We start from the raw sequence: 14241 nt of genomic DNA on the forward strand, positions 1-14241 counted from the left end.
ATTTTTATGTTGTTTTTCCAGTGTCTTAATTGTTTCTATTATTTTGGTAGTTCTTTCAGTTTTTTCTTTCTTAATAAGATATTTAAACTTTAAATTTAAACTTTTTCTTTCTTAAGAAGGCATTAAAACTTTAACTTTAAATGCTTTCTGAGTTCACTTGCCAAGGTGCGTCACTGTGGTGGCATGACTCGGTGAGTTCAGAAGGCATTTAAACTGCAAATATTTTCTGAAATCACTTGCTGAGTTACACCAAGGCAGTGACACAAGTCAACAGGTGAACTCAGAAGGCATTTAAAGAGACTGTGGTCCCTTTAAATGCCTTCTAACTGCTCAGATAAAAGCCAGATACTACTGGCTTTTATTTTGATATGGTGGCTGCAGTAGCCAGATCAGATTGTCTAATCTGTAGGCAGCTGAATAATACAATATTCAGCTATGTATACCAAGCACATATCACCAGTTAAGACTGTGGGTTTAGATAGGTGTAACTTGGCTTGAGATTGCACTGTTCATGTCCAGGTCCTGACTGTTTTTACTTCTGTGAAAAGGCCAAGCTTAATTGCCACTATGAATTTTCTTAGTCCAAGATGAAGTCTATAAATCAAGCAAACACTCATGAAAAATCTAAAACTCTTTAACAGACAACATTATTAAACCTACTAACTGGTCCTAAATGATCCTAAATCATACTCATTTATATTGATGTAGAATGAAGGTACAAGTATTTTTAAATTGGTTATTTACTCAGTATTGATGAATGTTGATACCAGCAGATTACTAACAGCACTTTCATTATTGGATAATGGGTGTCACACCAGTGACCAGAGAATGTTTTAGTTAAGGTCTTGAAAACATAAACAATAAATGCCATGAATTCCTTGCAATACATTGGTATTCTGGAAATGGGCCCAAGTAGTAGTAGTATTAGCTGGAGTCTAAAACATTCTCCACCTCTAGTTGAGAAGGTCTTGGAACATGAAAAGCCTTTATGATTTTGAAAAATGATTAATTTTGCTCAAGGGTACTTTTAGCAGCTGAAAGTTCATGACTCTCTGAAGCTCAAAATTCCAGTCTTTGAGGTAGACTACAAAGTGATTTTTCAGCATATGCTGCTCAAAAAGCTGAGTACTGTAAGACATGCAAATGAAATGGAAAATACCTCCAAAATCCAAGTCCTTCTCTGCAATATTAAAAGCCTACCAAGACTTATGGGAAACAGATGTTTTAAAGACCATTTTGCTTTGTATCTGTTTTCAACTTATGCAGATTTGTCTTTCTTATTGTTGCTAGTTAGTTGAAAATGTAGTTCACCTGTTCTTCCTATTTTCTTAGCCTGAATTTATATCTTACAGTTTTACTTGATTTTGGTTTCCTTTCCTCTTACATGGTATGGCACTCTTTTAGGGGATGTCCTTCCCTGAAGGTCACAATTCATCTGGGATAAGATCATAATTGATTCTTGCACCACTGCTTGAAATTCACCAAAGAAGCCCACAGAACTCTCTGTGTTTCATTGGTCACCCTTTTGGATATGCAGGCATAGGACACCAAGCACCATCCCACCTATTTTAGTCCTTTCCCACTGTTTGTGGCTTTACCCCACCTGCTGAAACAGCTTCTAAGGATTCAGTGCTTGCTCATGTCATGAGTGCAGTATGGGCTTCTAACAACTTGATATGTAGTAGGCAGCTGCTGCTACTAAATACCTTAAAGATCATAGCACAACTTTCAAAGTTATTTGGTGATACGAGCTCCTTCCAGATACTAAAGAAGAAGAAAAATAAGTAATGTTGAGCTAAAAGTAAACAGTACTCCAGCGCAAACAGTGTCTCTTGGATTGAAGAAGTTTGTCAAACTTGACAGAAATTCCAACATTGCATTTCTGTTTGTTTGTTTGATTGATTGATTTATAAGCTGCCCTCCCCTGCATACAGGGCTCGGGGTGAACATAAGAACATAAGAGAAGCCATGTTGGATCAGGCCAATGGCCCATCCAGTCCAACACTCTGTGTCACACAGTGGCCAAAAAAACTCACTCTCTCTCTCTCTCTCTCTCTCTCTCTCTCTCTCTCTCTCTATATATATATATATATATATATATATACACACACACACACTGTGGCTGATAACCACTGATGGATCTCTGCTCCATATTTTTATCCAATCCCCTATTGAAGCTTTCTATGCTTGTACCCGCCACCACCTTCTATGGCAGTGAATTCCACATGTTAATCACCCTTTGGGTGAAGAAGTACTTCCTTTTATCCATTTTAACCCGACTGCTCAGCAATTTCATTGAATGCCCACGAATTCTTGTATTGTGAGAAAGGGAGAAAAGTACTTCTTTCTCTACTTTCTCCATCCCATGCATTATCTTGTATACCTCTATCATGTCACCCCGCAGGCGACGTTTCTCCAAGCTAAAGAGCCCCAAGCGTTTCAACCTTTCTTCATAGGGAAAGTGTTCCAGCCCTTTAATCATTCTAGCTGCCCTTTTCTGGACTTTCTCTAATGCTATAATATCCTTTTTGAGGTGCGGCAACCAGAACTGCGCACAGTACTCCAAATGAGACCGCACCATCGATTTATACAGGGGCATTATGATACTGGCTGATTTGTTATCAGTTCCCTTCCTAATAATTCCCAGCATGGCGTTGCCCTTTTTTATTGCAATCGCACACTGTCTTGACATTTTCAGTGAGTTATCTACCACGACCCCAAGATCGATCTCTTGGTCAGTCTCTGCCAGTTCACACCCCATCAACTTGTATTTGTAGCTGGGATTCTTGGCCCCAATGTGTATTACTTTGCACTTGGCCACATTGAACCGCATTTGCCACATTGACGCCCACTCACCCAGCCTCAACAGATCCCTTTGGAGTGCCTCACAATCCTCTCTGGTTCTCACCACCCTGAACAATTTAGTGTCATCTGCAAACTTGGCCGCTTCACTGCTTACTCCCAACTCCAAATCATTTATGAACAAGTTAAAGAGCATGGGACCCAGTACTGAGCCCTGCGGCACCCCACTGCTTACCGTCCTCCACTGCAAAGGCTGCTCATTTATACTCACTCTCTGCTTCCTATTAATCAGCCAGTTTTTGATCCACAAGAGGACCTGTCCTTTTACTCCAACATCTCATTAAAACATTCCAGTAAAAAAAAATCAGTTTGAGGAATTAAAACCACAAAAATGATTATCCTGTTTTAGATGGTGTTATACCCCATGGGGGGGGAAGAAAGGAGGAAAGAGGCCAGGCTTAATAGAAATTATTGCTGAACTCAACTATAGGCCTGGTAAAACCTATCTGTCTTACAGGCCCTTCAGAACTGCTCTCGGTCCTACAGGGTTCAGATGTCATTTGGCATAGAGTTTCACCAGGCCAGTGCCAGGACTGAAAAGGCCTTGGTTCTGGTTGAGCACAGCTGGATATTTTTCAGGCCAGGGATCACTAGAAGATTTTTCTCCCGAGAGTGAAGTGCTCTCCTGGGATTATTCCAGGAGAGGCAGTCCTGCAGATAGGCAGTACAAAATGTGCTTGTGCCAAGTGGACTGTTATCCAGTCACGGTGTCAGTGTCTCCTACTATTGAACATGGCATAGTGATGATACATATATAGTAGCCAGGGCTATTTTTTTTAAAGCAGGAATGCACAGGAACACAGTTCCGGCTGGCTTTGTGTCAGGGGGTGTGGCCTAATATGCAAATGAGTTTCTGCTGCACTTTTTCAACAAAAAAGCCCTCTGTAAGACAATGGTGACATCAGGGGATGTGGCCTAATATGCAAATGAGTTCCTGCTGGGCTTTTTCTACAAAAGTAGCCCTGATAGTAGCATTCTCAAACAGTGCTCCAAAATTATTTAATTCCATTTGTTTAAGCATCTCCAGCCTTTGATCTTGTGTATATTTAATACTTCGAAGTTGTTTTTTAATATGGCAATTTGCAATAAATTGAAATACAGCATGGTGTTCTGGAAATGGGTAACTTTTTCTTTTTTCCATTTTCTGTTACTTCATATGTATCTTCTGCCATAGGTCATGAAAACATACCACATGTATCATACAGAGAGCATCAGTGCAGAAAGTAAACTAAAGGAGGCTGAAAAGCAAGAAGAAAAACAAATTGGAAGATCAGGAGATCCTGTTTTCCATATTCGCCTTGAGGAAAGACATCAGAGGCGGAGTTCTGTGAAGAAAATTGAAAAAATGAGGGAAAAAGTAAGAAGCACTTTATGAAAATCTGTTACAGAATTCAATTGTATTTTGTAAAACCAAAAATTTTGGAAACTTTGTATTATGCTTTCATTTTGATGCAGAATGAACCTGAGGGTCCTTAATTTTTTGAATATGTGTGTACCAGAGATGTGAAAGAAATGTGCAAGGACTTTTTAAAAATAGCCATTTTATACGTACTCTGTATACAGTTGTTTTTGCCATTGCTTTCTGAAATAGCCTCATATGTTTATAATTAAAGCATTTTTGCCTTATTGGCACTTTTTTTTCTGCAGCGTCAAGCAAAATATTCTGAAAACAAGCTGAAATCCATTAAAGCCAGGAATGAGTACCTGCTAACTCTTGAAGCAACAAATGCTTCTGTATTCAAGTATTATATTCATGACCTTTCAGATTTGATTGATGTAAGTAGATTGTGTTTGTGCAGTTCTCATGTTAAGGCATAGTGTTTGGCATTTCTGTTCTACTTTTCATTTCCAACACATATATAATGGTACTATGCAGTTATAATGTGAAACTTTGCTGTTGCCCATTTTGAAGTGCAGTTGTACTACAGAGGATATTAATGTCCTATTTTTAAGAAAGGAGCACTATAATGTAGAATTTGGTAGCATGGTCAGTCTGCTTGTAGATTTACTGATCTGAGTAACAAATACTCCCCCCCCAAAAAAGTGTATATCTGTGTCAAAACTGAAAATATGTTCTGAGATCACACTTCAACCTTCAAATAAAGAGAAAGCTGGCTTGTCTGCTTTAAATATATGTTACAGACCTTAAAGGGGAGGAAATGTGATGGTTAGTACCTTTCAGGATATATGTAATAACAGTTCAGCTACCTCGCCACTTTGCCTAGCAGAAAACCTCCACAGGGACAAGTTAAAGGGAAATCCAGCCTTAATTACTAGAAATGCCAGGGGTAGAACTCTGAATATGGAAAATGTATGCTATGGCCACTCCAATTTGAAGTACACCCATGATGCATTTTCTTCCTTTGCTGTACAGGGCAATTACTTACTGCCTGGCATTCATTTTCATTAACAGATTAGAGAATCCTGTGATACAACAGTAAGCTCTTTTTATAAAGGGAATGCTCGTGATTGTCTGGAAAAATACATTTCCCACAGTGTAATTGGATGTTAGTAAGACACTGAAACTGGCTAACAGTTTACTGCAGAGGTGTCAAACTCATTTGTTACGAGGGACAGACCTAATGTGTCATTTTGTTGGGACAGACCAGTCATGTCATAAAATGTAACATGAGGTACCGAAGATATAAACTTTATAAAGGTGATTTCAGATGTTGAGTGGCAATAGCAGGCGAATGACAATAGCAGGCTTTATTGGATTAGGTATGATATACAGAGGGGTAGTAGGTGTGGAGATACCAGAGTTAGCTGCCCTGAGTCCATTCACAGAGAGGGCAGGATATAAATCCAAAGTAAATAAATATAAGTGATGAGACAGGAAACATAGTTCTCATTTCTCTCCAGGAGGATGCAAAAAATAAATGGACATAAGTCTGACATTAGAAACCACAATATTCATTTGCTGACCTAAGAGAAGTAGTGCTCTTACAAGGGAATTTCAAAGGCAGATTAGAAAGAGAGACTGCTGAATTGCAATTGATAATGAAACTCAAGACAATACATCCTCCTACACTAAACTGAGAGGTAGTTTTCCTTTCTCATTACCAATGTATGCTATTATCGTTTGGCATCAGAAATCTCTCCATTCTCCAAAATATAAGGACCAATCCAAGTGTTCTAATTCCTAATCAGGGTCTTTTTGGAAGAAAATAAATCTAGATAGGAACAGAGAAATCCCATCTTTTTTTAAAAAAAAACTTTTCAGGAGAAGCCAAAATAATTTCCTCAACGTACATTGTGCTTGTCAGAAGAATCAGGAGAAGGCAGTTGCTCAGGGGGCAGATTTAAGCCCATCTTGCAGGCTGCATGTTTGACACTCCTGGTTTACCGAGTTCCAAAATGTACCAAAGTGGAAGGAAAGGTAAGACACCAGTGGCATAAGGAACTTTACAAGAAAGTTCACCTGTGAGATGATGGATATAGATGCTTGGGTCTGAGCAACAACAAACAAAAAGGAGCTTATCAGAAGAGATCTTTATTGTATGTAGATGGTGATTTCAACTGGTTCTTCTGTGTTAGTATCCCATGTTGTTCCAGGAGGAGATTGCCCTGACCTTCATGTTTGGTTTACGCAAAGAGTTTCTTTCTTAAATATTTATATGTTTTGCTTTGGATAATTGCTTTAGTGCTCTCAGTATATCTTTCCAAATTAATCCAAGCTGTGGTGCAAGGTGCTGGTAAAGAGTAATGTTAAAATGGGAACAGCTTAGATTGCTTTTTTGTTAATCCAGTATTCTGAGCTATGTCCTTTGCTGAATATAACTATTCCTTATTTGCTTTAAGAAGTCACTTTCTGGGTTAGGCACTTGTGAGGTAACTTAAGTCACTGAAGACCCTTCTGTGTCACAGCTTTTTTTACCAATCAGTAATTAGAAGGACAAAAATTACTTGTAATCCTGAGCTGAAAATAAACACATCCATGTTACAAGCAACCTCCAAAAAAAAGCCTATAGTAAGTTACCTAACCATTTAAAAGCATAATGAAACCACATCACTGTCAATAAAATTTATTTGTTGCAGACCAGTAAATATGTACATAATTCCAAATGGATGGCTGAGTCTGCAGCAGCAAAAGGATGCCGGGGGATCTTTCAAAGAGACACTTCTATAAAACAGTCTCCCATTAAAAGAGTAATCGGTCCTCTCAGACTCTTTCCATCTGTTGACAGATAGGAAAAGTGGGGTTAAAATAAGTTTGGTCTTATGCAGGGCAAAAATATAGGCATGACGGTGAGGGACGGTGGCTCAGTGGTAGAGCATCTGCTTGGGAAGCAGAAGGTCCCAGGTTCAATCCCTGGCATCTCCAAAAAAGGGTCCAGGCAAATAGGTGTGAAAAACCTCAGCTTGAGACCCTGGAGAGCCGCTGCCAGTCTGAGAAGACAATACTGACTTTGATGGACCAAGGGTCTGATTCAGTATAAGGCAGCTTCATATGTTCATATGATAGTTGAACTAGGGTGCACATGTAAAGGGTGAAATGTCCTGAGATATTAGCACCTTCAGAGAGTCAGAAAAAGCAGTTTGTTGTTAAGGCTGAGCAAGAAGATAAGTATTGAATCTCTTGATGGATACCAAGGGTGGCCAAACTGCAGCTCAAGAGCCACATGTAGCTCTTTTACAAATATTGTATGGCTCTCAAAGCCCCCACCACCCCATTGGCCAGCTTGGAAAAGGCATTTCTCTTTAAATCACTTCTCCAAGCCAAGCCAGCTGGTGGCTTGGAGAATGCATTTAAAGTTAAAGTTGCTTTCTTTCCACGTCCCGTTCCCTCCTCCCTCCCACCATCTATGTTTGTTCCTTCCTTCCTTACTCTCTTCCTTCCTTCCCACCTACTCACCTACATCTGATGTGCATGTCTTGCAGCTCTCAAACATCTGACATTTATTCCATGTGGCAAGTTGTCCACCCCTGATGTATACTAACTTGAGCAATTTCCTGGTGGATTCTCTCTTTGAACGTCTTTTGAGGGAGAATATTAGGTCAGCAACAGACTGCCCTAGAAAATTAAAGTGTTCGCTCACTGGTTTCTGAACAATGCAGTTTTAATGTTCATAATTTCTTTTTTGTATAGAGATTGAGAGTAGGTCATTTTTGACACATGAAGGCATATATTACATTCTTTGTGTTATAGCTGTGTCTTCATCCTATGGATGCAATAATTAGACTATTTTGTGAAAGTAATCACTGCCTAATGTTCCTTCTACTATTTAAAATAAATTACCCAGAGTTCTTTTAGAATTAAAATTTGTGAAAAGAAACAGCAGGACTGACCTGTTTTCTTATTGTTGTTGCTTTTTTACCATTCCAGTCAGGGTAATTAGTTAGGTGCAAGATTTTGTTGAGTGTGCACAAAGAAAATAACAGGCACAACAATGTTAAACTCATGGTAAGGCATATTTTGAGAAGCTGTGTAGTTTGAAATGTAAATTGGTTTTCAGTGTAAAGGCCAACATTTTGTTTTGCAGAACTGCAGTGTACTTTCTAGTGTGAAGTGTCTGAAAATTACATGTTCTTGGTTTAATTCATGGGTTTAGTACTGATAAATTTGAGTGTATGATATATTCTTTTAAAGATAGTTAATATTACTCATCACATTTATAATGTGTGATTCATCTGGCAACATCAGAATTTTTGAAGGGGGGGATCACAGAACTGAATTGTTTCTTCTATGTTTGCACCTCTCCTTTTCTGCCACATTCTGCCAACTGAACTTTTACTTCTCGATTTACCAATGTGCCTTCTGAGGTAGGCAACTACCCACCACTGATGCTCTGTCCTTCGTCTTCTTTCAGTGGACCAATAGGAGCAAAACGTGGATGAAGGGCAACGTTGCACAACACTGTGATACCGTTTTTTCCTAGTCTCTACCCCTCCCCAATGCTCCCAGCTGGCAACTCTACTCACTTTTCTCCCAGAAGCTGCAACATCTGCCAGTTTCCTAAATTTAGGCCTTAGCAGGAGAACGTGTTTAAAGGAAATAATAGTCCTGAAATGATAGACAAGACTGTACCTCTTGAGACTGCACATTGGGGATAAGAAAAATGTAAATACTTCTGTCTGGTTTTTTTTTTAAACAACCTCACTACAGGTAGAAAATGTTACACAGCAGAAGTGACTGGCCTATAACATTTTGTCTCTGCTAGTTTCTTCTTGCAGGAAGAATTTTATACATGAAAGTATTAACTCTCACCTGCAATTTTTTTAAAAAATAGTGTGATTCCTTGGCATTACTACTTAGGTTTCTCCTATGAACCAGGATTTAAACAAGGTTAAAGTGCATTTGCTAACTCTGGTTACAAGGTAACCCAATTAACCCGTGTAGGCATGAGCCCATAGTCCAGGGGGCATTTGGGAGCAATACCCCCAAATCAGCACTGACTCTGTAGGAAAAAAATTAAAAATGTAAGATGCATGTAGGGTTTCCAAAATGACCCCAGGCACAGTCAGGGAAGCTTTTGTCTCATTTTCTTTTTTTCCAGGCAGGAAATAGTTTTTAAAAATCTCCAACTTTTGCATTTTGTAATTTTATTTTCCTTTTTAAAAAGCAAAATAAAGCAAAATAAAATTGCAAAATACAAAAGTTGGAGATTCCCCCCTGCCTGACTCATGTAGATGAAGAAGCCAATAGAGTCATGAGGGCTGGGGTGGGGGGATTCTGTTGGCAACTGCCAACTCTTTTATTTCTACCTCTTTCTTCTGGCTTGCCTGACCCGCAGGCTTCCCAATGCCCTGCCACCTAGAATTTTCTGGCTATACCCCTGTGTAGGCATAACAGTACTCTGTGGCTAAAGGAACTAATGGAAGGGAGGGAAAGATCAGTGCAGGGAAGGGACAAAGAGGGTGAACAAAACATGCTCCTGACCTAACCAGCTTCAAAGCCAGTTTTAAACTGGACCTTTGTTGGGGTGATACTAACTGTGGATTGGATCCAGTGATGCATTTACCGTATATACTCGATTATAAGTCGAGATTTTCTGCCCAAATTTTGGGCAGAAAAACCCCCTCCTCGACATATACTCGAGTCACTATTCAGCCGTCAGGTAAAAAGGGAGGGAGAAGCCCCGGCGGAGCGGGATCCTTACCAAGTGGCGGCTCGGCCGGCGGCAGCGGCCCCGCTTTCCCCCGCGGCTTCCACGCCTTCGCCTCCTCTCAGGGACGGCGACGGCATGGCGAAAGGGAAGGTTCGCCAGCCGGCCTGGGGTCGTTGAGGAGGGGGAAAAAAAATAATAATCCGCTCGCCGGCTTCGCTGAGGGGGCGGCGGAAGAGGCGCTTCCCTCAGCCGCGGAAGGCAAGAGGGCGGTGGAGCGGCTCGTCACGGCAACAACGCCACCGCCGCCGGCCCCATTTCGCACATTGACGCGGCTTTTTTTCTTCCTTCCCCGCCCGGGAAAGGGGGACGGACGAGCCCTGCGGGACACGTGACCGGCGCCGGCCGTGGCTTCCGCCGCTCGGGGGGGGGAGAAAGCGGCGGCGCTCCGCCTTCGCCGTGCAAGGGGGGGCTGGCAACAGGAAGCGGCGCATGAACTGTTTTGGTCAACTCCAGGTTGGGAAAGAGTACAACATAAATTGGAGCCAATTGCTGGAAATGTGTAGGATTCAACAAACAAAAGAACACCCGCATTTGAGGAGGGGGAATCTGCAGTATTTCAGAGAATGCAGACTACTTTAGAAAGAACCCGGCTTTCCTGCATCTAAGGGAAAGAGCAGCTGTAGACTTGGAAGGGCAGGGAAATCTGTGCTGTAGGAAACAGAAAGAGAATTCCTGATGGCAGTTAACTGGGCACACTGGCCCAGCAGTACCTCCTTCAATGGAAGAGCTGCAGACTCCCAGTCTGGGTCCCTTCAGGCATTAGAGGAAGATGCCTTCTCTGCTCATATTTCTTAGAATCCAAGCAAATGCTTTTACCAAAAAAGCCTCAATTTAAAAGTATAGCAGGCATTGTACCTGTTTTCTTTAGGATACCAACAGCTGAAATTACAAGACTCTGATTTTAACTGATTTCAGGAATCACTTGGTTAATCCGTGCCTTCCAAGGCTCTAATTCTTGACAACAGGATACCTGTTACAATACATTAGATTCGTCTGAGAATGTTCTTAAAAGGAGAGGTCTGACCGATGGTCTGGCTGGCACCGAATGGGATGCAATCCTACAGCTCACTCTTTTCTGGAAACAGTCAGGCAAACATACTATAAAGCATGTAAAAATGCATTATCTATGCTGTTATGTAACAGTGCAACAAATTAAATCCTTAACATAGATAAACAGCATAAAAAACCCTTCTACAAATATTTCAAGTAGTTTATAATAACCAGGAGTGGCCAAACGGTGGCTTGGATGATACGTGTGGCCCTTTCACACATATTGTGTGGCTCTCAAAGCCAGATTTGCTTAATGTAAGAGCCATCTAGAATGAACATCAGATGCTTGAGAGCCACAAGACATGAACGTCAGATGTTTGAGAGCCATAAGAGGGAGGAAGGAAGGAAAACAGAGGGGGGAGGTGGGAAGAAAGCAACGTTAGCTTTAAATGGATTCTCCAAGCGGCTGGCTGACTTGGCTTGGAGAAGTGATTTAAGGAGAAAAAAATGCCTTCTCCAAGCTGGCCAGCTTGTGGGGCAGTATATGAAAGGTACCATAGGTTTACCAGTAACTGCTGCGTTTCCCACCCTCAGCTTATACTCGAGTCAATAAGTTTTCCCAGATTTTTGGGGTAAAATTAGAAGCCTCGGCTTATATTCGGGTCGACTTATACTCGAGTATATACGGTAGTTCAGTTCCACTTGTACAAGCTTTACTGCAATAGCTGCGGTAATACATAGCTATTTAATGTATGTATGTATGTATTTATTTATTTATTTAATACATTTTATTTATAGCCCGCCCTTTCCCGAATGGGCTGTGAGTAGATAACAACAATCAATAATACAAAGTTAAAAACTGATTCATACAGTATGTCACAGAAGTGAGTACACCCCCTCACATTTTGTAAATATTTAAGTACCGGTATATCTTTTCATGTGACAACACTGAAGAAATGACACTTGGCTACAATGTAAAGTAGTGAGTCTACAGATTGTATAACAGTGTAAATGTGCTGTCCCCTCAAAATTATGTAACACACAACCATTAATGTCTAAACTGCTGGCAACAAAAGTGAGTACACTCCTAAGTGATAATGTCCAAATGGGGCCCAAAGTGTCAATATTTTGTGTGGCCACCATTATTTTTCAGCACTGCCTTAGCCCTCTTGGGCATAGAGTTCACCAGAGCTTCACAGGTTGCCACTGGAGTCCTCTTCCACTCCTCCATGACGACGTCACATAGCTGGTGGAAGTTGGAGACCTTGTGTCCCTCCACCTTCCGTTTCAGGATGCCCCACAAATGCTCAATAGGGTTTAGGTATGGAGACATGCTTGGCCAGTCCATCACCTTTACCCTCAGCGTCTTTAGCAAAGCAGTGGTCGTTTTGAAGGTGTGTTTGGGGTCATTATCATGTTGGAATACTGCCCTGCGGCCCAGTCTCCAAAGGGAGGGGATCATGCTCTGCTTCAGTATGTCACAGTACATGTTGGCATTCATAGTTCCCTCAATGAACTGTAGCTCCCCAGTGCCGGCAGCACTCATGCAGCCCCAGACCATGACATTCCCCCCACCGTGCTTGACTGTAGGCAAGACACACTTGTCTTTGTACTCCTCATCTAGTTGCCGCCACACACACTTGACACCATCTGAATCAAATAAGTTTATCTTGGTCTCATCGGACCACAGGACATGGTTCCAGAAATCCAATCCTTAGTCTGCTTGTCTGCAGCAAACCATTTGCAGGCTTTCTTGTGCATCATCTTTAGAAGAGGCTTCCTTCTGAGACGACAGCCCTGCAGAACAATTTGATGCAGCATGCGGCGTATGATCTGAGCACTGACAGGTTAACCCCCCACCCCTTCCACCTCTGTAGCAATGCTGGCAGCACTCATACATCTATATCCCAAAGCCAGCCTTTGGATATGACGCTGAGCACGGGCACTCAACTTCTTTGCTCGACCGTGGTGAGGCCTGTTCTGAGTGGAACCTGTCTTGTTAAACCACTGTATGGTCTTGGCCACCATGCTGCAGCTCTGTTTCAGGGTCTTGGCAATCTTCTTACAGCCTAGGCCATCTTTATTTAGAGCAACAATTCTTTTTTTCAGATCCTGAGAGAGTTCATTGACATGAGGTGCCATGTGGTACTTCCAGTGACCAGTGTGAGGGAGTGAGAGTGATAACCTGCTCCCCCTTCACACATGATACCTTGTAACACTAACGAGTCACATGACACCAGGGAGGGAAAATGGCTACTTGGGCCCCATTTGGACATTATCACTTAGGAGTGTACTCACTTTTGTTCCCAGCAGTTCAGACATTAATGTCTGTGTGTTGAGTAATTTTGAGGGGACAGCATATTTACACTGTTATACAAGCTGTAGACTCACTACTTTACATTAAGAACATAAGAGAAGCCATGTTGGATCAGGCCAATGGCCCATCCAGTACAACACTCTGTGTCTCACAGTGGCCAAAAAAATTATACACACACACATATATACACATATACAAAAATTATATACACACACACACACACACGCTGTGGCTAATAGCCACTGATGGACCTCTGCTCCATATTTTTATCTAATCCCCTCTTGAAACTGTCTATGCTTGTAGTCACCACCACCTCCTGTTGCAGTGAAGTCCACATGTTAATCACCCTTTGGGTGATTTTTATCCGTTTTAACGTTACTGCTCAGCAATTTCATCGAATGCCCACGAGTTCTTGTATTGTGAGAAAGGGAGAAAAGTACTTCTTTCTCTACTTTCTGCATCCCATGCATTATCTTGTAAACCTCTATCATGTCACCCCGCAGGCGACGTTTCTCCAAGCTAAAGAGCCCTAAGCGTTTTAACCTTTCTTCATAGAGAAAGTGTTCCAGCCCTTTAATGATTCTAGCTGCCCTTTTCTGGACTTTTTCCAATGCTACAATATCCTTTTTGAGGTGTGGTGACCAGAATTCCACACAGTACTCCAAATGAGACCACACCATCAATTTATATAAGGGCATTATGATACTAGCTGATTTGTTTTCAATTCCCTTTCTAATAATTCCCAGCATGGCGTTGGCCTTTTTTATTGCACTTGCACACTGTCTTGACATTTTCAGTGAGTTATCTACCACGACCCCAAGATCTCTCTCTTGGTCAGTCTATGCCAGTTCACACCCCATCAACTTGTATTTGTAGCTGGGATTCTTGGCCCCAATGTGCATTACTTTGCACTTGGCCACATTGAACCTCATCTGCCACGTTGACGCCCACTCATCCAGCCTC

At 41.5% G+C, this 14241-nt stretch overlaps 1 protein-coding gene across 3 annotated transcripts in view; it reads left to right on the plus strand.

Annotated features, from left to right (window-relative positions):
- SRGAP1 (SLIT-ROBO Rho GTPase activating protein 1) overlaps window positions 1–14241 on the plus strand; it is a 166486-nt gene that overhangs the window by 109601 nt on the left and 42644 nt on the right. For all 3 annotated transcript variants that reach the window (XM_060244999.1, XM_060245001.1, XM_060245000.1), the window contains exons 5-6: window positions 4037–4219; window positions 4510–4638. In XM_060244999.1, coding sequence (XP_060100982.1) covers window positions 4037–4219; window positions 4510–4638 — 312 coding nt within the window. The remainder of the gene's footprint in view (window positions 1–4036; window positions 4220–4509; window positions 4639–14241) is intronic.

The sequence above is a fragment of the Heteronotia binoei genome, chromosome 8, assembly GCF_032191835.1.
Source record: "Heteronotia binoei isolate CCM8104 ecotype False Entrance Well chromosome 8, APGP_CSIRO_Hbin_v1, whole genome shotgun sequence".
NCBI lineage: Eukaryota > Metazoa > Chordata > Lepidosauria > Squamata > Gekkonidae > Heteronotia > Heteronotia binoei.